This window comes from Gouania willdenowi, chromosome 3 (assembly GCF_900634775.1).
Source record: "Gouania willdenowi chromosome 3, fGouWil2.1, whole genome shotgun sequence".
Classification (NCBI taxonomy): domain Eukaryota; kingdom Metazoa; phylum Chordata; class Actinopteri; order Blenniiformes; family Gobiesocidae; genus Gouania; species Gouania willdenowi.
Window position 1 is genome coordinate 10,778,504 of NC_041046.1, and position 22,943 is coordinate 10,801,446.

General features: G+C 41.4%; 2 protein-coding genes across 2 annotated transcripts; one reads left to right on the forward strand and one right to left on the reverse strand.

The window, feature by feature from the left end:
• Window positions 1-621: 621 nt before the first annotated feature.
• Window positions 622-21,085, forward strand: LOC114479843 (alcohol dehydrogenase 1-like). The gene is made up of 10 exons (XM_028473751.1): window positions 622-816; window positions 922-997; window positions 5,503-5,604; window positions 5,688-5,829; window positions 5,913-6,000; window positions 13,336-13,555; window positions 13,631-13,891; window positions 15,612-15,744; window positions 15,823-15,961; window positions 16,056-21,085. The coding sequence occupies exons 2-10, from the start codon at window positions 980-982 to the stop codon at window positions 16,087-16,089; spliced, it is 1,137 nt and encodes a 378-aa protein (XP_028329552.1). The 5' UTR covers window positions 622-816; window positions 922-979; the 3' UTR covers window positions 16,090-21,085.
• Window positions 18,422-20,829, reverse strand: LOC114479813 (zinc finger protein 135-like). The gene has a single exon (XM_028473703.1). It carries the CDS (start codon window positions 20,552-20,554, stop codon window positions 18,566-18,568), a length of 1,989 nt encoding a protein of 662 aa, XP_028329504.1. The 5' UTR covers window positions 20,555-20,829; the 3' UTR covers window positions 18,422-18,565.
• Window positions 21,086-22,943: the final 1,858 nt, after the last annotated feature.

Here is a 22,943-nt window from a genome sequence, read left to right on the forward strand (position 1 = left end):
ATCAATTCCAACATATGTGATGATGGCATGTTTAACTTCTGTAAAGAAGTCATTAAAACTGCTTTAATATACGTGTTTAAACAGTTTGAATCTGTGAAACTTGTGTCAACATGCAGTAGGGAGTTAATTATGTCCCCTTTTTATTTGAATATATCTGACATTTGGATTTATACTCTTACCTTATTTACTCATAGCACTTTTTCTCAAATGGGGTACATGGATAGACAGACAGACATACGTACAGATACAGTCCTCTTCCTGAGACTCTTACATTATGTCACATGCTGTTCTGATTGATTCAGTTCCCTCCTCTCTGTTTGTGCTTGGTCAGAGTTTACAGACTATTATGGTTTGATTGTTTAGGATGTTGAGGGTTTAAAGTCAATTTATTTCTACAGTAGTATTAACCAATGTAAATAATAGTCGTCATCTAAGGTCATCTAAAGCTTTCTGTGTATTCTATGTCCAAAGGTTTATTTTACGTTTTCAGCATGAGATCAACTTGTGTTGTACAGACAACATATTCCAGTTAAAAGAAGACTGTCTTTATTGTATTTTTCATAAAAAATTTTTGATGTTACTTTTTAAAAATGAATTTCCACTAAAGTTAGTTATGTTATCTTTATGTTGAGGCAGTGTTGTTGGCAGCTGCCGAATGTAACTAATGAAGTAACTTGTATTCTAACGTAGTTACTTTTAGAGTGAAGTGATCAGAAAAGTAACCAAGTTACCTTTTAAAGGAGTTTTCAGGGTAACAGTGGAAAAACCGAGGGTTGGTTTAAGGACAGTGAGGAATAACAGACGACGCCCATGTTGACTGCTTCACTCTGAGCTGATTAATTCAGTGTGTTACTGCTTCACTCTGAGCTGATTAATTCAGTGTGTTACTGCTTCACTCTGAGCTGATTAATTCAGTGTGTTACTGCTTCACTCTGAGCTGATAAACTCATCTGTGACTGACCTGATCTCTGCTGCAGAAATGGCCACAGCTGGAAAGGTAAGATTAATTTGAGATATGTTACAAATATATTTTCACATCAAGTAATTACATTTTAATTCGTTAAAACTTAATTACAGATATCTTCAAATTCATTGTTAACAACAGTCATTCATTTTCTACTTGTGGGAATAACAATTATAGATATTGTGAGGTTTTTGTTACCTCTACCTTCCCAGTTTTTTGATGATCAGCTTCAAGGAAAGATGACAAGGGTATTTCTAATTATCTTTTATTCTAACTTAGTGTTAGAGTCAGGGTCCGCTCACTCCTGGGCCCCGGACGTAGATTTCTCAGCATTTTTATTCTATGTTGTCGTGTTTCTCCTCCTTCGGCTGGAACATACAGGCTGCATGCGTCTATTTTTGTTATGATACGTAAGATATTTGTGATTGTCAGGGTCAAACATGAGCTCATCAAAGATAAAGACATGCACAAAGAATACAGGTTAAAGCATAGATTTTCAAAAGTTAAAGTTTATATCTAACAGTAGTTTTTTAACTAGAAGATGTTTCACATTTACAAATCCAAGGATCAGTTATTATAGTTAGTTAAAAAGGACATTTTACTGTTGATTTAAAGCATTACAAATTATGTACAAGATTATTGATGTATTCCTTATTATTATTTATCATGTAGGGGCCAATGGTGTCTGTTTATTTGATTTATTTAGGTATATGAACATGAGTTGTTTAATTTGTATTAAGTTCAGTATTTACAATAGAATTATTCTTATTTGTTTATGATTTAGATTTTGTGCTTTTTGGATCAAATGGATATTATAGTGTTAATCTGAGTGTCCTAGTTATTTATATCTGATTTGTATCATCGCTTACATCCATTGTTGTTGTTGTTAAATTTAGATTAAGTAGAAATTAGATGTTCAAAAACTGTTTGTCCTTCTCCTGTGGGGCTTTTAAAAAAAGTTAGCCTGACAGAGAATGTATTATATTAACAGGATTATTGAGTATAAAGATATAAAATTATAGTATTACACACAAAAAGAAAATAATAATCCATTCTAACATTAGTCACAAGTAATATCTTACAACCAACCAGCCCCTACACACAAGCAGGCGGTTGGAAGCTGGGAGAATTCTGAGCTGAGGAAAGCATGCTGCTCTCCATGCTGCCAGTTTGCAGGCTTTAGGAAGACTTAAATACCAACTTCAAGCAGTACAGATAACTTCTTGTGTTTTTCCCCCGAACTTCAGCATGTTCGTGACGATTGGCTGGCTGTTGCTTGGGCTTACTATCATGTAAATCAGTGTCGATACAGCACAAAGGAAAAATGGAATATCACACTTCTCATGTGATACTCAGGAGTCAGGATAGGAACCTATTGTACCTAAAAATCCCTCAATATTTACAACTGAATTTCCACATATGAAACAATTGTTTCTTAACCTTCCTGGCTGCTATTGCTCACAATGAAGCAATAAAACAAATTAAACATTTTGCGTCATTGCAATAATAAAACAGGCAAATCTGTTGTAAAAAGATTGTACTACATGTACTGTTGACCATCAACAGCATGTGCAGACAAGGTTAAAAAAAAAGATGCAATTTTAAATGCTGGTACAATATTAGTTATTTTGATGTATTTTAAATGTATTGTTTAATTTGAGAATATTTTCTTAATTGGCAAAACTTTGTACCGTTATTATTTTTATCTGCATTTTTAAATATAAAACTGTCTTCATAGAAATTTTAAAGAAAGAACCAATGAATGATGTTTGTGCAAGTTCATAATAGCCATTACATAATAACCTGGCAACTCACCTCATTCCTGGGCAGGCCCTCAGAGCATGTGTGAATGAGCTGACAGACGTTCTCACTTCTCTTTTCAACCTTTCTCTGAGACAGAGAACCGTCCCCTGCTGCTTCAAAACTACAACTATTGTGTGTGTGCCCCCCCTTGCTTGAATGACTACAGGCCAGTAGCACTCACTCCAATCATTATGAAGTGCTTCGAAAGAGTGGTGCTACATGTACACTCAGCACCCCATCTTGACAGAAAAAACCAGGGTTGTATACAATACAATTTAACTTAGCAGAGGCTTTTATCCAAAGCAATGTTAATACAGGAGCAGTAGTGGTAGACTGGATTCAAACCACTGACCCTCTGATTACAACCCAGCTTCCTTAACCACTATTTGTCCACCGCAGAGTTAATCAACAGTTTATTATTTTCTGATAGAGCGCTGATATGAAGCTCTACAGACACAAATGACCCAAAAAATAATAAATTATTTAATTCTAAGTAGCTTAAAAGTAACTTTTTCCAGTTACCCATGAGTTTTTGGTGTAAGTAATCAAAATAGTAACTGAGTTACTTTGTGAATGAAGTAACTAGTAACAGTAACTAGTTGAGTTTTTTTCAGTAACTAGCACAACACTGCTCTTTATTGACTACAGCTCAGCCTTCAACACAGTCATTCCCCACATGCTCACCCAAAAAACATTTTCCCTTGGACTTCACTCCACCCTCATTGACTGGCTGCTGGACTTTTTACCTGGCAGGCCAGTCTGTCAGGATTGGGACCAGGACCTCAGTCACATCCGCACTAATGTTGGGACCCCACAGGGCCGTGTCCTCAGCCCATCCTCTACACCATGTTCACTCACGACTGTGACACCTCCCACAAGGATAACACTATCCTGAAGTTCGAAGAAGACACCGTGGCGATAGGATGTATCATTGGCGGAGACAAAGCAGCCTACAGGAGGGAGGTGGCCAGTCTGATGACGTGGTGTGAGGACTATAACTTCCCCCTTAACACGGACGGATGAAGGAGATGTAAGTGGATATGAGGAAGGAGATGAGCTCTCATCAGCCACTGTCTATCCGGGAGCAGGAAGTGGAATGGGGGAGCAGTATCAAATACCTGGGGCTCATCATCAGTGAGGACTTCACCTGGTCCCTCAACACCACACAGCTGGTGAAGAAGGCTCAACAGCGGCTGCATTTCCTGAGGAGGCTGAAGAAATTTGACATGCCACCAAAAGTCCTCACCCACTTTTACAGCTGAATTATTAAGTCCATTCTCACCAGCTGTATCACCGTGTGGTACGGCAACACCATGACCACGGACGCAAACACTGGCATTATAGATCACCAGCATTCCACTCCCCTCTCTGCAGAGTTCACAGGAGAACTGGCTCAATCATCAAAGACCCCACACACCCCCAACACGGACTGTTCACACTTACACCCTCAGGACGGAGGTACAGAAGTGTGAAATGAAGGACTCCTAGACTGAGGAACTCCTTCTTTCCTTCTGCCATCAGACTCCTCAACAGCTGATAGAACTGAATATGATTCACCTTCAGTTCCAATTTCACTCTATGCACAATACACTTTATATTTGGTTTTTCTATCTTTTCTACCTTGTGCATACATATTTATTACTTTTTAAATCATTATTATGATTATTATTACTATACTTTTCTTTGTTTTGTTCTGTTTTTTGTTTCAAATTTGTTTATTTTTTGTGGCATCCAGTGTGGACAGCAAAGCAGGAATTTCATTGTACACTGAAACATATTTCTTTACTGTGCACATGATAATAAAACTTCTGATCTTGAATCTTATAGCTTTTCATGGTCACTTTTTGCTGCCATAGATAATTAAAACAAACATTCAACTGATGTTTTACTTCTACAATCACTCCATCTTTCACAAGAGGCTCGTCTCATTAGTCCTGTGTTTCTAAAGCTGAGTTCATCACTTTAACCCCAACTTTTTAAGCTCCTTTATGAACCCTAAAATAAGGAGTTGTCTTCAATAAAAAGTAATATGTATAGTCTGGCTACAGCTGTTTTATATAGGGGGTATAGTTTGGCCTAAGGTGTTGTAACAGACCAAAGTCCATAATATACCTCGGGGTAGGATCAGGCCTAGGCCAATTGTATTAATGGCTTGGATTTATGTAGTGCTTTGTTCAAGGACACTCAAAGCACATACAGAAACCATTATTCATTCATATCAGTCAGTTACATCAGTCATACGGCCCCTCTGAACACCATCAACATTCATGTCCATTTATAGAAGGCAATGTGTGTAAAGTGCCTTGCTCAACAACACTGATTTCTATAGAGCGGGATTCGAACCCCCATCCCTTCAGTAATTAGACGACCCACTCTAACACTGAGCCTCACCTTGGTCACCTCAAAGTTTGACAATGATAGCAACATTAAACTATTTTATTCCGTTCAGCTAACAAGTCATTAAAAGGTTTTAATAAATAAAAGCTACATTCTAGACTTGGGTAGTAACAAACCCCAGTGTATGTTCTAAACTGCTGCCAAGACCATGACCTGATGTACACACCAAAGTAATTATTCTTTTTGACATTTGATGTAAATACAAAATCTTAGCATCAATGCACAGCTTATTGCTTTCACAACATGCCTTTATTGAAAGCTGGGAAAGGAAGAGTAGTGCACTATGTACACCACTAAAGGGCAGCAGAGGTAAATAGTTTGTCAATGGCTCCCTGCAGGTCATTGTGTGTAAGGCAGCTGTAGCCTGGGAGCCAAAGAAGCCTGTGAAGATCGAGGAGATCGAGGTGGCTCCCCCTCAGGCGGATGAGGTCCGCATCAAGGTAAGAATAATTGACTGTCAAATCTTTTAGAAATCATTGAAAGCATTTATTTACATTATTTATTTTAAATGTCTGTGATACAGATTGTGGCAACTGCAGTCTGCCACACCGACTTGTACCATCTCCTGGAGAGCACAAACAAAGACGGATTCCCAACTGTTCTTGGCCATGAAGCTGCAGGCATTGTTGAGAGTGTTGGAGAGGGAGTCACTGAATTTCAGCCCGGTCAGATGGGAAGCATACATGGTGGTGTTAAACTAGTTAACTTGTTTTTGTTTACATCTGTATACGTTTGTTTTGTCTGACAGGGGACAAGGTGATTCCTGTGTTCATTTCCCAGTGCGGAGAGTGTCGCTTCTGCAAGAGTCCAAAGACCAATCAGTGTGAAACAGCATGGTGAGCTTCTTTGATTGACTTTATCTACCTGTTTCTCATTGGCTATGATATGTATTTACAGAACTCTCTCCTTGCCAATACTGGTCAGACTGCCCTAAGCAGGCCAGATACCATCAAACACTGATAGCACACACCAAGGCCTATGCCTGAGGAGGCTCCGCTATGTTACAAATACAGATGTACTGAGGCACACATGCTGAAGGCTTGGTAATCTCTAACATCCCAGACCAATCTTGACCAAATAAACCCTGTGTCCACATCTGACCAGCAACCCTAAAACTTGACTCCATCTCATTCATTCAAACTGCCACAACAAAACAATTAATTCAAATCCACTTTTTTTTTATCACACCAAATACAATGTTTTTTCTCAAAGCACTGACCAAACAATATGAAATTAGTTTTCAATAAAGAAACAACCTCAGTGTAGATGGAAAGGAAAACACTGAAAAGGAAGAAGCAGACTCAGAGGTGGAAAACATCTGTAGGTCTGGTTGGACATAGTGGGTCTAAAGCCACACAAGAGTAGAGGAGAAAATGGTGGAGGAAGAGGTCTTATGAGTGGAGCAGGACCAGTTCTTCATCAAGGCAGTATCCCAGGGGAGACAAGGAACATGGATTCGCTGGGGAGACACAACCAATAGGGTCCTGACCTGGGCAGACATCTGGCAAACCCCACAGTCACGGCTCAGCTTTCTTGTGCAGCATACAACACCCTTCCTTGTCCCCAAAACCTCTTCCAATGGTTTGGATGTGAGGAGAAGTGCCCACTGTGTAGCAGAGTCAGCGTGGGGCTTCAGCAAATCCTGGCGTGGTGCAGTGTCACTGTAAGAAAGCCCTGTTTTATTAAGTGTTTAGTTTCACTTTCAGTTATGTTGATACTAGCCCTTTGAGAGGAACATATTTTAGCGGAGTTCTTCCTGCTGCATGCTTGAGCAGAGTGTGTTGCATGTTGACCAGCTGCAGAGCTGCATGTGTGTGTTTCTTTCTTGTTCCATGGAAGATGTGTGTACATGAGAAATGCAAGTAGCGGCTGATTCATGTTATAACTCATGATAATGCATCTTGGAGGATATATGTGTTTATATGTTAACTACTTTGTGGTAGTTGCTAACTCATGCATCCTGTTTATGCTCGCTATGCTCTCCTTATTTACATTGCTGTTTGCATGCATTGAAGAGGTTTATTTTCTGATTTACGTTTTTATTTCTCTTGCTAATTGGTCATTATATTTGCATTATAAAAGTGTTTGCTTGTGAGTTAAGTGCTTTTATAATGCTTTGTGTGTGTTATTACTTATGCAGCTTTATTCATATGTGTTAAATTACTGATATGCTATATACTGCTGCATTGTGTTTACAGAACCAAGTAAAGCCTTTATAAATCCTGAACTGCTTCCGTGACTCTCGAACCGGAGTCACACTTCCATAGTGTCGCCGGCTCTATTCCGCGCACCCTGTAGAGGCCCCGAACCTCTCTTTCATTGGTCCTTTGAGCCGGATAGAGCCCCTCCACGACGCTATGGATCTAACAAAGCATGATGTCACACCAGTATACCAGGACGCCACAGTGAGACGTGTTTGTTCCCAGAGAGAGCAACATCTACCCGGCCATCTAAGTGACTTCATGGTGGGCTATCAACCTCAACACTCAGATGAACCTCCAAAGGATCTAACCCCTCCCCTCCTGCGGGCTAGCAATTTGAGGGCCCCATTTGTGAGGAGCAAGCACGCTCACAAGTCACATTCGTTCAGACGCCAACCTGGTGAGTCACGGGCTCCATCTGAAAGCAGTGTTATGTCACTGTGCTCTGCTACACGGTCTATCTCCAAGGCGGGTCTACGTTCCTATCCGAGCTCCTACCATTCATCTGCAGGCGTAAACCCCCCACATGCTCTGTCACCAGTCCAGGAAGCTATACTCCAGGAGGGTATCCATCGCCTGGAGCTCAAGGAGTTACAGTGCCAGATCATGGAGGACAGCAAAGCTCACAGCCCTGTAGAACCGAAAGACCCGAGCACATAGCTACCATGCCCAAGTCTTCACATGTGGGACACTAACTCCAGCTGCCTCTCTTTGAGTCTCCTACACCACAGAACCAGCAGTCTCCATCAGCTCAACCAGTGATCAACACTCTTTGGTTCGAAGCACTGTCATCCTTCCTGCTATGCACCCCCTACCACAGGTGGCCATTCCTGCTGCACCCTCTGCATAATTGCACCCAACTCTCATTATGCCTGCTCACTCCGAGCCCCTTGTAGTTACTGCTGGTATTCAAGGCCCAAGACATTCTGCTGCAGGACCCACGGTAGAACCGTGTTTGACTTCTAGTGCTGTTCCCCTATACCAGCACATGAACTCTGCCGCACACTTTAAGGTCCCGGTTCTGCCTTCATGCACACCAGGGCATCCAGGTTTAGAGACACTGATTTCCTCTCCTTATGGTATTCCCCAGCCAATACTACCAGTATTCAAACGTGACCGCAAGAGTGACTTTGCCCTTCTCAAGATGGCCCTGGATAACCTGATGGGCAGGCATGGACACCTGAATGAACAATATAAGTACCAAGTGCTTGTTGGCCACTTGAAGCTCCCCAGTGCTTTACACCTAGCTAAGGCATATATGTATGACACATAACCCTACACTGCTGCATTACAGGCTTTGCAAGATAAGTATGGCCCTTTGAGTTGAGGTGTGGATCGCCTTTTGAGCAAAATGCCCCCATCCTTCAGAGACAGTTTTATCGAATATTGTCTGAACCGTTCAATCCTTCGAACAGGGTTTGATATGACTTACACCCTGCCAGACCTGGCAGCCTGGCTTCAGATGAAGTCACAAGCTTAGCGTCTCTCCTGTCAAGCTGTAGCACTCTACCAGCACAAGACACCTAAACCATTCAAGAAGGAAATTGTTCCCCACCATGAGGAGAAGAACACGACTATCTTTTTTAATGCTGGAGAGCCCCCTAGTGTATCAGAAACTGCTCATTCGAACGTCACCTTCAAGTCCAAGCCATATTGTCCTCACTGTGAGAACAAAGACCACTTGTTAAGTAACTGTGAGAACTTCAAGAAGCTGCCCACCAGTGAAATCGTGAAACGGATCATAGATGGAAACCGGTGTTTCAAGTATCATGCTGCACAAGACTGTAATTTGAAGCGCCCCTGCAAAACGTGCAAGGAACTGCACCTCACCATTCTGCATGACTCCATCCAGCAGACCAAAACCAATGTCAACATGATAACCACACCAACTGCAAGGATCTACCTCGATCGACCCAACCGATCACAACACGTGATGTTAAAGGTTGTCAAAGTTATCCTAAGGAATGGTGACCGATCTTTAGAGACCTATGCTGTCCTAGATGATGGCTTAGAAAGAAGTATCATTCTCCCTCAAGCAGTGTGGCAAGTAAACCTTTGTGGACAACCAGAGACACTCTACTTACAGACAATCCATCAGAATGTTGAAAAGCTCCAGGGCAGTTCTGTCTCCTTTGATCTTTCTCGAATGTGCATGCCTTCCCAGAAGTACCGGATCTACCAGGCCTTCACTGCCGAAGGTCTGAACCTTGCCAAACATTCTTTCCCAGTGGCTGCACTACAGCAAAGGTACAAGCACCTCAGCGGTTTGCCCCTACAGCCAATTGACCGCATTCACCCACAGCTCCTGATAGGTTCAGATATGACACACCTCCTAGTCCCCATTCAGCCAGTCCGTGCACTCCAGGGTCCTAACAGCCTTGTCCAGCCTACATCAACCTAACAATGTTTCCGCATCTCCAATATCTCTCCTGCTACCAAGCTATTCATGAATGTTGAGCGCCTCTGGCAAGTTGATGCATTCCCTTATAGTAGCGAGAAAGCAGTAACCCACTTCAAGCAGGATCAGAAAGCGATGACCATGCTCCAATCATCCACCACCAGAGTCGAGGTTGATGGAGTACAGCAATATGCCACCCCCTTTTTTAGACGAGCTAATGCTACACTACTTCACGTGACAAAAGAAGCTGTGCTACCTTGTCTTTGTAGTATAAAGCAAAGAATTGACAAGGACCCGAGGAGAGCAGAAGTTTGCTGCAACAAGATACGGAAACTGGAGAAAGTGGTACATTCCCCACCATATAGTGAACCATAATGGTAAAGACAGGATTGTCTTCAACTGCTCCTTTCAGCACCAAGGTCAGTCCTTAAATGAACTTCTTCTCCCTGGACCTGCACTTGGACCTACTCTGCTTGGTGTCCTCATCAGGTTTCGCCAACATGTCGTGGCAGTTAGTGGAGATATAAAGGGCATGTTCCATCAGATCCGCCTGCTACCCACTGACAAACCAGTGTTACGCTTCATTTGGAGGAATATGGAAAAAGAGCAGGAGCCTAGCACTCATGAGTGGCAGGATCTTCCATTTGGGACAACATGTAGTCTCTGCTGTGCAATCTACGCCCTCCAATGGCACATTCAAAATGGTTCAGAGTGCAGGCCCGATTTAGCAGAGACAGTTTAACGGTCCTTCTACGTGGACAACTGTCTGCACAGCACATCCTCTGCTGACGAGGCCAAGAATCTGGTTCATGACCTCCGCCATGATCTAGACTGGAGGTTTTGAAGTCCGCCAATGCAAGCAATTTGCCCATGGTAATTGAACATCTTCCACCTGAGGCCTGCTCTGAAGGCAGCAAGATGTGGCTCTCCAAGAGCAGGAGTGGCCTTCAGGAAACTACTACGTTGGAACTGCCTTAATGATTCATTGGGGTACAAACATCGCCCTTCAGAGGCATCAGTGCCCACGCTGAGGAACCTCAACCGAGTACTTGCCTGTCAGTACGACCCTCTCGGTTGTATTGTCCCATTCACTACCAGGGCCAAAGTTCTCATCGAAGACCTGTGGAAGGAGGAGATCGGATGGGACGATCCAGTTGAAACTCAAGCTCTACTCGATAGATGGAGCGCTTGGGAATAAGAGGTTCCTCACCTCATTCACTTAGAGTTCCCACGAGCCTATGCTCCGCCGCAAATGGACAATTCCACAGTAACCAGGGAGCTCAACATCTTTTGTGACGCGTCAGAGCGAGCATATGGCTCTGTTGCCTACATGCGGACCTTAGGTGACCAGCAACAAGTTCACGTCTCCTTTGTGCTTGCCAGGTCTCGAGTAGCACCCAAGAAGCAGTTGTCAATGCCTCGCCTTGAGTTGAGCGCTGCTCTAATAGGTGCTCAGCTCACAGATGTTCTCCAAACTGAGCTCACTGTACCCATTCAACGGATTGTCCTATGGTCCGACTCCACCACAGTACTTTACTAGATCAAGTCCGAGTCCTGCAGGTACAAGGTCTTTGTGGGCACACGAGTCGCAGAGATCCAGAACATGACTGAGCCTGATAGCTGGAGATATGTGAGCTCTGCCACCAACCCGGCAGATGAAATCACTCAAGGTTTGACCCTGCGTGGCAAATTCGCCCTCGATGGCATCAAGGTCCAGGATTTCTACATTTACCGTAGGACTATTGGCCCACTATGCCTTCTGTTAATCCTGAGTCAGATGAAGTTGAGCTGTCCCTTACCACCAAGTCAGAAATTATCTGTCCTGCTGGAACAGTGTTTGCGTCTCCCGTGGACTGTGCACAGTTGTTCCCAAGAGCCTGAGGCCTCGTGTCCTGGTCATGGCCCACGAGGGACACCTGGGCATTTTGAAAGTAAAATGTCGATGCAAGGTCCTGGTGTGGTGGCCAGGTATTGACCGCAACATAGAGGCGATGGTGAAAGATTGTACAGCTTGCCTGGTCAGTGGGAAGACTGGTCCACCACCGTCACCACCACTGCAGCCACTATAGTGGCCGACTGCACCCTGGTAGCACATCCAGATGGATATTTGTGGGGAGCTCCATGGCGTCCCACACCACCAGCGGTTCCTTCTGGTCACCTACGACCTCCACTCAAAGTGGCCAGAAGTTCTGGCAGCGGGGTCCTTCACCGACTTCCTCGCCTCCCTGTTCTCTCGCTGGGGTATCCCTAACTCTTTACAACAGATAATGGCCCACAGTTCATATCAGCAGAGTTTGCAGCCTTTCTTGAGTACCAGGGAATAAAACAAATTTACATGGCTTTCTACCACCCTGAGGCAAATGGGGGGGTTGAAAGATTAAACCAGACTCTGAAAAATGGAATCAGAGCCCACTTGGCTGATGGCCTGCCCTTCTCATCTGCGCTGCTCAGCACGCTATGCACTATAGGGCAAGCCCATACTCCACCAACGGCAGCTCTCCGGCGCTCTTAATGATCAGGCAGGAGCTCCAGCTTCCCCTGGATCGACTGTGGCAACCCGCTGTTGTGCAACCCGTTGCAACACCTCAACACAGCAGCCGGGTTAAGGAATGCCAACATTGTATGGAGCAGCAGTTTGACAGGAAATGGAAGGTGAGACCACCCGATGTCGGAGTGCTGGACTGGGTTTGTGGTCATCGTCCAAGTCGGAACCATAAGCTTCTCTCCTTCTGGTCTGCTCTAATGCAAGTCACTCATTCCTCCTGTCTGATGGATCCCGGTGGCATGCAAGCTGACTCAAAGGGGTGGCGGAACCCTACACGGTGCAACACAGGACGGGCATGAACTTTGACTCCTTAATTTATATTTATTTTATAGCATACATAATTAAATCAATTCAATGTATTTAATAACATAAATAAGTGTTTGTGCGGTTATCTGTTCAGAACAGAGAGCACCTGCATCTGCATGTCACCTCCAATTCAAATTTAATTTTGCACTTTAGCCCTCTCAGCTCTCTTACTTTATCCATTTCTCCACATTTTACACTAACAAAATTGTCATTTAAATACTCTTCTCAACCACGTCTGCTCTTGCACTGATTTGTGCATAAAGAAATAGTGTCATTCAAACATGCACGCACAAGATTGTGCATTCTTTACTTAAAATCTGATTAGAACAACCCAATGGTGGTATGGGGTGCTGATTGTAAAGTCGCACATAATAAACAGCAACTTTTGACCTCATTTACAGCAATATTAATGAAATTTGTGACACTTCTTTTCTCATAAAAATAAAATGGCAATTTTAAATCTAAATGTTGAACATTTATAATCAGATTTCCTATTTAACATTTAAATTTAGATTTAACATTTTAAATTGACATAATATTTTTTAGAGAAAATAAATCTGGTCAAAAGCAACATAAAAAAATGTGTTTTTTTAAACAAGGTTTGTTGCTAAATGTTGCTGTTTATTTTAGCATGCGCAACTTTACAATTGGCATCCCATATGGTGGAGAGAAAATTACAAAAACACTGAAAATTACAAATATGTTTCATATTCTATTTCAGGACTCGGATTCCTCTAGACCTGATGGTATCAGTGCAGTCCAGGCTCAGCTGTAATGGTAAAAGGCTGCATCAATTTTTGGGAACCAGCACCTTCTCTGAATACACTGTGGTTCATCAGACCGCTTTGGCTAAGATTGACCCGACTGCTCCACTGGACAAGGTCTGCCTCATTGGCTGTGGAATTAGCACCGGATATGGAGCAGCAGTTAATACTGCTAAGGTTAATATGGTTAAAGATATTAGAAAAAAATCAAGTACCCAAAGTATCCTGATAACTAAATGGATGTCTTTGCAGGTAGAGCCAGGCTCCACCTGTGCTGTGTTTGGACTGGGAGCTGTGGGTTTGGCTGCAGTCATGGGTTGCAAAAATGCAGGAGCTGAGAGGATCATTGCTGTGGACATCAACGCTGACAAGTTTGAAAAGGCCAAAGTGTTCGGTGCCACTGACTTTGTCAATCCAAAAGATCACAATAAACCCATCAACCAGGTGTTGGCTGACATGACCAACGGAGGCGTGGATTACTCCATAGAGTGCACTGGGAAAGTGGAAGTTATGGTAGGGATTTTTCTTCAATTGTTTTTTTCCTGCTCGTGTAACAGGTAGTGTTTTATGATGTTGGTAGATAAACTCACCTCTGAAGATGGTTGACCATCCCAACAGCACTAAACCATTTTTATTTACTGTTACTGTTTTAATCAAAGCTAGGGGATTTAGGCTCCGGTATAGGTGCCAGTTGTGGTTGCCACAGCAACCTACTGGAGTATTTTTTTTATAGCAAACGTGCATTACTTATTGAAATACATATTAAATGTAACCTTTACGTCCTGGTCTGACAGACAATGGGACAAAACACAGCGAAAAAGAAATGCCAAACTAAACCAAATAATCATTCTTTAATAATAAGTTGATGATCTTAGAAAGTTCTTTATGGGATAAAAGTTATTTAATATTTAAAGATAACACTACATAACAAAATAATAATTATCCAGCCCCAATGTGCTAATTACGAACTCCGTACCAACAGTTTAAATGAAAAGTAAAACCTTGAGGGTCAGATTTACTACAATCTCAAATACTTTGGATGTGCTATTCCTGTACCTGCCTGGACCGTGAAGGTCCACAACAGAGCACACGCTGGTGTGGCACATTAAAGCACATGCACCTGGTTCACTGTGTGTCAGGATAAATTAATGATGTGTTAATGAACAAACTTTGACAGTAGAGTCTGTCAGCATTAATTTTTACTGTGAACCATTGATCTACAAAAGCAAACAGTGCTTTTGGGCACATCAAAGGAAACCATCACACCAACACTCCTATGACTGTGAAACTCAAACCACCAATAGACCTCGTGTAAAGAAGCTGGAGCGCTTCCTTCACAGTTGTCTCCAGAAACGACAACGACGACTGGGGTATACAGTTATTAGCAACTATCATATTACTATCAATATTTCAGTCGATATCCTTCTGAAGCATACAAGTCTCCCAATCTATATTAACAGGCTTTGTTACCACTTAGCAGCTTTGATAGCTGCTATCTTATTAGCCTTAAGTCACCTGTAGGTTCAGCGAGCTCGCTGATGTAACAGTTTGTTTTATTAAAATCCCCGGTAACACTTTAGTTTAGGGAACACCTATTAACCATTAATTAGTTGCTTATTAGCATTAGTAACATAGTGGCTCTTAATTAGTCATCATTAAGTACTTTTTAATGCCTTATTATACACTTAACGGAAGTCTCGCAGTCCAAACAGGGTTACGGTTAGGGTTAGGATAAGGGTTAACGTTAACCCTAAACCTAGTACGTTGAGATCGTAATTCATATACAACAACTAAGTAAGTAAGGAACTTACTACTAATAAGTAATAATTCTGAGGTTATTGAGGGAAAATTCTTTATTAATGGCTGACTGGTTGTATAATAAGGCCATGCAAAATAAGGCATTAATAAGTACTTAATAATAACTAAATAAGAGTCAATATGTTACTAATTTGCATATGGATAAGCAACTAATTAATGGTTAAAAGGTGTTCCCTAAAAATGTAAATGCATTTACTGTATAAATACGCCATAATTGTAATTAATTCAATCAATCAATTACACAATTACAATTATAATTGACCTCAATCCTGCTTATATGCTCTTGTTTTTTATGGACCTTGTCTGCAATAAAGTGTATTCTTCTTTAGTAAAAGATATCCTGTATTAAAATGTTTAAATATGTCCAGCAGTAGTGTTCTATTAAACGCTACATAACGTTAACTTCTGTATTTAGAGAAGTGCCTTGGAGTCTTGTGTCGGTAGTTGGGGAGTCAGTGTGATTGTCGGCTGGACGGACCTGTATGACGTAGCTTTTCGATCGAGTCAGCTTGTTACTGGACGGACATGGAAAGGCTCTGTGTTTGGAGGTAAGATGATATGAATAGATGTGTCACATTATCTGTGTTACGGTATCTCTTTCTATTTGAGTGCTGTTTGTTCTTCAGGGTTCAAAGGTAAACATGGCGTGCCTGGGATGGTTAAGGCCTACCTGGACAAGAAGCTGAAGCTTGATGAGTTCATCACACACAAGATGACTTTAGACCAAGTCAACGATGCCATCGACCTGATGAAGCAGTGCAAATGGTAAGTTGATAATAGCGCACTGGTCACAAGCAGAAAAAAATAGTCAGAAACAAGTGCAACGTTTTTCACTGCTTTCACTGCTTTTTCTCTGCAGCATCCGGACTGTTCTGACTGTCTGCCAGGAGTAGAGCCATTGAGCTAAGGAACTCAACAAGGAAATACATTAAAATAATGAAGCAAGCATTATGAGTAAAATGTCACGGAATACATTTTGCGCCTTTTGCAAACTCAATGGGCCAATAATATCACGTCAACACAAATAATAAACCTAAATGTTTAATAAAAGAATGATGAATCGGCTTTTAAAAAAAAGAAAAGAAAAAAGCATGGTCAAATGCCTTTTAAGGTGCACTTCAGTCTCTCACTCTGAGTGACAGCTGTCTAAATCTGTCATGTTTCAGCACCAAGGGCAGCGCAAAATCACGACTAATTTATCCACTCATTACACCGATAATGAATCAGCAGCACAGAACAGCAGAAAATGAATATAAAATGTGTGCTTATCTTATTTGTCCAAAATAGCCAAAAAAATTTGCATTTGCATCTTCGCTACAGGTGCTGCTACTTGCTACGCTAACTGCTGCTGTTCTTTTCCACCATTTCCACAGAAACAACCTTGGACAACTTTACCAACTGCCTTTTTGTAATTATTTTCTACTGTCTTCCAAGCTGACAGAGAAACAATTTCTGCACAAAATCATACTTTGGACGTAGCGTGGGCATTGCCTGACTTTGCCCTCTCTTTCTCACTCGCACTCAGTTTTTACATTTAATTTTGTGTGTACAATGACATTTCCAGTTATTTCAACTGAATAAAAGACACAGCTGTCCAATTATGATACTTCAAACTTCTATCAAAAAACCTAAACGCAAATGAGGTGCTGAAAAAAAAAAATTAGGTGCTGGATCCAATGAAAAAAGTGCTGGTCAAAATCTGGGAGGTGTCAGATCTTGCTCTGGCAGGATCCAGTCCAAATTAAGCTCTGGTCATGCTTCAAGCTCAGGTTTTCTCATGAAACAGGCAGTTTGGTCAGAGAGTTGAAGGAAGGTTGTCACAGTGATGCATCTCTGTTGTTCAGTCCCAATACTCCAACAACACCTGGCTTGTAATAAAGTGTGTCTTTCATCCTTAAAGATCCATGTTATCTATCTCTGAAAAAATAGATACATTATCTTTTTTCTGATCGTCTTTGATGGTCTCATTAACCTCACGTTATACTTTCTGAGCAAGGCAATATAATGGAGACTTGGGCAATCTGAACTAACTTTGATGCTGCTCATTTTAGTATTTATATCTATTGAGTTCCTTTGGAGTTTTTGGTGAGTTTTTTTGTGCTTATTTTAATGGGCATAGTCCATATAGTATCCAGCTATGTAAATGTTTCTTACAAATGATGCACCATTTCAAACAGAAAAATAAAGGCTTTCCATATGGTTAAGAAATCATCAGGATTAAGAATAAGGCACCTGCCACAAACTTCACATGTAGTTTAATTTGCATTTTACACCACCCTAAATGAGTTTCACCAGCAGGTTATGGTGGTTTTGGATGAATTTGAGAAGACCAAGTCAAGCCTTAGAGGTTCGTTGGTAAGATATGGTCAAAGGGTTTATTGTCTAAGGTTGCATTAATGGACAGACCGGTCTGGGGTTCAAAGGTTAACCATCAAGGAGTGTATGTCCCTGTGTAACTGATGCAGTTTGGTGCTCTTTCTGTTTGTTTGTTGCTGATAGTGTTCTGGTGTAACTCTAAACCCTGTTTAAATGTATTTTCCCTGATTCAGATATAACTAGAATATTTGTGTGGTGCTAACAAAACAGTTTACATAGCTGAATTTGAGATCAAGGCGGAGCTTGTTTTGAAAGAGAACAACGGGCTCTGAATTCTTATATTTCATGAGAGTTTGAACCAGACCACCAGCAAGCAGCTGCATGTTTACATTTGTTTCTGGGACTAGGGACAAGTCCAGTTCAGGTACCTAGAGTTCCAGTTCATGGGGCACTCGATAGCATAGGACTTGGTGGCCAATATTAAATTAAGTAATTTATTAATATTATTCCAGAGCTGCCAACTTTTTAAAAACCTTGGAGTAAAATTCAGAAGGGAGGATCCCTCAAACATCAGAGGATTGGTTTAATGTTTTATTCGTATTTTGTTGGATTGTGGGGCAGCCTAGTGTGGAGACAGACAATACCTTAGTTACATTTAGTGCAAAGACATGACTAAAAGAGGTGTCTCTACTAGTTATTAATTATATCACTAAGAAAAATTAAATGCAGATTCAAGAAATATGTTTTTGTGCAATATGTGAAAAAATAAATAAACTGCATTAGTGTAAATTATTTAATAAAGAGCAAACTTTTTAATTTAACACAAATGAGGTTTTAATATTCAAAGATAAAACATTTAAAACAAGATATTTACAGTTGTACTTACAGTAAACAATTACACAAAAGAAATCAACTATAAATACAAACTGCCCAACTCTAAAACTGCCAAATTCTGTTATGTTAACTTAATGAAAAAAGTAAGAATTAACTTAGAAAACTCCACCTACACTTAAGACAATGTTTACTAAACAAATCACATTTGAAAGTTGTTTCTTATGTGTGGACTCTCTTATGGGCCTTCAGTTCAGACGTTTGTTTAAAACATTTACTACAAACATCACAATTAAATGGTTTCTCTCCTGTGTGGATTCTCACGTGTAGCTGCAGATTAGACTTTCGATTAAAACATTTACTACAAACATCACATTTAAATTGTTTCACTCCTGTGTGGATTATTGAGTGTAGCTGCAGATTAGACTTTTGATGAAAACATTTACTACAAACATCACATTTAAATGGTTTCTCTCCTGTGTGGATTCTCATGTGTGACAGCAGGTGATCCTTTTGAATGAAACATTTATTACAAACATCACATTTGAATGGTTTTTCTCCTGTGTGGATTTTCATGTGTCGCTTAAGGTTGACCTTAGAGGTAAAACATTTCCTACAAACATCACATTCAAAGGGTTTCTCTCCTGTGTGGATTCTCATGTGTGACTGCAGGTGATTCTTTTGAATGAAACATTTACTACAAACATCACATTTGAATGGATTCTCTTCTGTGTGGATTTTCATGTGTCGCTTAAGGCTGATGTGATAGGTAAAATATTTCCTACAAACATCACATTTGAATGGTTTTTCTCCTGTGTGGATTCTCATGTGTAACTGCAGGTAAGCCTTACGGGTAAAACATTTCCTACAAACATCACATTCAAAGGGTTTTTTTCCTGTGTGGATTCTCAGTTTTGAAGCCACACTGAGTGATGCTTTCTTACCACCCACACAATCAGATGTCATGTTTACCTGAATCTTCTTCTTTGAACAAATCTGTTGAAATGAACTAGTCTGTGTTTTTGAATCTTTACATCCCATTTCACCATTTTTCCTGGTGGAGTCAAAGTCAGCTTCAGTTTCAGACTCTGACAGAGGTTTCTGCCAACAGCCTTCATCATCATCGCTACTATATTCAGTCTGAGTCGAGTCTGTTTCTGTTCCATCAGGACCTTGTAGTACTAAACTGCTTGGATCTGGGTCCTGGGCTGCTTCTGGTCCTTTGTTGTTAATTCCCACAGTTCGTCTTTTCATGAATTCATTTAAACTGCAGGTTGAAGGTTCCTCCATTATGTTGATTTCTGTTAGTTGTCTCCAGTGTAGCTGGGAGGTCTGAGGCTTCTCTTCATCTTCACATTTAACAAAACAAACAGCACTGTTTGTCTCCTGCAGCACACAAAGCTGCTTTTCCTCCTGACCTTCACTGATGATCTCTGGTTCCTCCTTCATGGGGAGAACCTCTGGGAGCAGCTGCTCCACGTTCGTCCTGTCACTGAAAACACAATCAGTGACTGGCGGCTGCTGGAGCTGTAATCTGTGCAGCTGAACTTTGGGCGTGAAGGCAGCCAGCACAAGTTGTGCTGTTTCATCTGTATTTGGAACAGATCGAGAACCTAATTGTCTCCTGGTGTTATGGTGGAGACTCTCAGCATCCACTGGAACTTCCACTCCATGTTCAGTCTTGAAGGCTTGTAACAGAGTATTTTCTTGCTCTGAGGCTCTGCATATTTCTAATGCTCTGTGTAACGTTAGACCTCTTTCCTGGAACAGTCTCTTTTTTAGGTCACAGTCTGTGATGCTTAACACCAGCTTATCTCTCAGAATGTCATGCTCACTTATTCCAAAAAAACAGTCTTTGCTTTTCTGTTGCAGTTCTGTTATGAATGTGTTTACTGATGTCCCTGTTTTCATCTGATGGGACCAATATTGATATCGTTCAAAGACAACATTTTTCTGTGGACTACAGTAATCTTTAAAGGCTTGAAGAACATCCTCCATTGTCAGCTTACCTCCCTCAGCTCTAACCGTCAGTGTGTTGTACACTTCCAGTGCATCCTCACCGATGGCGTGGAGTAAAATGTCAATCTTTACTTTTTCATCTTTCTCCCCTGAGGCCGCTATATACCACCGAAAGCTTTGTTCCCAGCTGTGCCAGTTGTCAGCAGAGTTATCGGTGAAAGACAGTAGTGACGGTGCTTTGAACTGCTCCATTTCCTCCCCTTTTTCTATCCTGTCGTCTCGGTGGTGCTAGCTCCTCTGCTAGCTCGGTTAGCACTCTGCTCCAGCCTCTCTATATCTCTGCAACTCCGTCTTCTGACACCGTTCTGTGCTCTCTTACTTTCCAGTGGAGCTTTAAAGTACTATTATAGTTTGGCCTGACTGTCTGTAGGCTGGATATTAATATTATTCCCTAATAGACTCACAGAAACACTTGTTTTCCTCTGTTTTTTCTTCTTCTGCTGCTCTTTGTTATTCGTCTTTCTTCTTCTTCCTCTAATGGTTTCCGGCAGGCTATACACTAAAAAACGTAATGCTGCCCTCTTCTGTTCAATAGAATAACTCCACTTTAGATTCTCAAATAGAGGTTGGTAGAGAGAAGATGGCTCACGCCTGCCTTATCTATTCACTCATTCACTGCCAGACATTTTCAAAATTTCTACCCACTCAGTGCCAGCCGTTTTGACTCACAGAATACTTATGTACTATGACAAAGATTAAAGTCTCTAATGTCATCAGAAAAAACTATTTTGTTTCTAGCTTGTTTTGTTCTTCTGTAACCAGCAATTGAATAGAGGCAAGTTTCACACAAAAAACCAGTTGTGACAAAAAGCTGAGAAAAATGACTTTTTCTGAAAAACCTATTAGTGACTTTGAAGCAATTTCTTTCACTTTAGTGACACCTCAACATTGGGTTCCTTCTATAAAACTACAAAAACAACACTGAGACCGGGCTTTTGATGGCAACATTATTATTATTTTGTTATCTATGTCACAGTTTCATGGATTTCTTACTGTATTTTGGTATTCCTCCAAGTCTAGTTAGTTCCCACACACTCAACTTTCTCCTCATTACGGACATGCCCCTTGCCCCATTTTTTTGATCGTTTTATCTCACCATCGCGACACTCTCAATAGTCCACTTAGGTTCCACACATGCTCTGATCGAGTGTGCGCTGATGTAAGCTGCTGGGAACTTCAGCATCAACTCTCGTAGCCCCATTTCTTCTCCTCTCCCTCTGAGCTCTGCCCATCATGGGCGATCTCTCATCCTAAGGTGCGCTGCTGCCACCTACACGTCACCAGTTGGTCACTACATCATGGTACAAGTTAGATATTCACCGGAGAGCTTTGTCACACTGTCTCCTAGCAACCCCAGCCAAAAAACATTGATAGGTTGACAATTAAAATAGTGCCTCCCTCTAGACTCATTCTCCCACTCCCTTTGCCGTTGTTGATACATAGTCGTTTTAAAAATACTGACCCACTCAGCCTTCCCCAAACAACACACATATTCCATTTCCATCTCGAGAAGAGCCTCCTTAGCTAGAATATCAGCAGCTTCATTCCCCACAATACCTGAATGAGATGGGATCCAGGAAAAACCAATACTAGACCCAGTAGCGGAACAAATCAGAGCTGGGCCGGGGGTGGGGCAAATGACCGAGCCCTTTAAACCCAAATAATAAAACTCATTTTACAACATACACATGCCCGCAACAGCGAGGCTTACAAGCTTCGACACCACGAAAAGCGACTATTTCATTTTGAATTCCATCATACGGACATGAAGTATAACAAAACAAGAGAACAACAAAAACATTAGGATGGTCACTGCAACTTCAAAGCTGCTCAGCACCACGGATAGCGACCACTTTATTTTGACACCCACTTTAACTATTTCAACTCAGAGCCTGTATCAGTAACTATAAAAGTTTAGTAAAACTGGCACAGTGGTCCACATGTTCACAAACACAATTTCAATATGACGTACTATATATATGTACTATATACTCACTATATACTATATACTCACCACTATTTGAAGGGCATACGATGAGCCTTGTGCTCCATGAACTCGTCCACGATGCCCTGTATGTATATTTCCTTTGCTTTCTCATTCTCTATGGACAACTTGGCAAGTCCACTCAGTCTCTCCTGTCCCACTGTGCTCCTCAACTGGTTTTTAATTAGTTTGAACTTGGAGCGGGACACGTGACTGACGTGTGCTTGCATACTCAGTGCAGAAACCATGTTGTTTACATATATGACGCTTGAAAATTTGAAAAATGGCAATGAATGAACAGCTATTAAGGCTCGTAAATAGTTTGTAGTATGTAGAAAGCTTGTCACCTGAGGACACGCCCGCTTATTTAAGGAAACTCACTTTAAGTACAGATGAACGATTGAGGGACCCATGTAGCATTCCTGAAAACGAGTGGTCATCCAATGTGCGCTCCTGGCCTGATATTCAATGGCCAAACATTTATACATATCTGATAGAAAAACCCAGTGTAAATACTAAAGAAAACCTAAAAGTATTAAGTCTTTAGATGCTTAAAACTGTTATGAACTGGTAGGTAGGACGGCTGCCGTATTTCCA

What these genes read in the sequence shown, in the direction of transcription:
- LOC114479843 (XM_028473751.1), top strand. An exon ending in CTGGGAAAGTGGAAGTTATG is followed by an intron (nt 13,892 to 15,611) that starts GTAGGGATTTTT and finishes TTCTGTATTTAG; the next exon opens with AGAAGTGCCTTGGAGTCTTG. An exon ending in CTGATGAAGCAGTGCAAATG is followed by an intron (nt 15,962 to 16,055) that starts GTAAGTTGATAA and finishes TTTTCTCTGCAG; the next exon opens with CATCCGGACTGTTCTGACTG.
- LOC114479813 (XM_028473703.1), bottom strand. Translation starts at nt 20,554, where the DNA reads ATGGAGCAGTTCAAAGCACCGTCACTACTGTCTTTCACCGATAACTCT.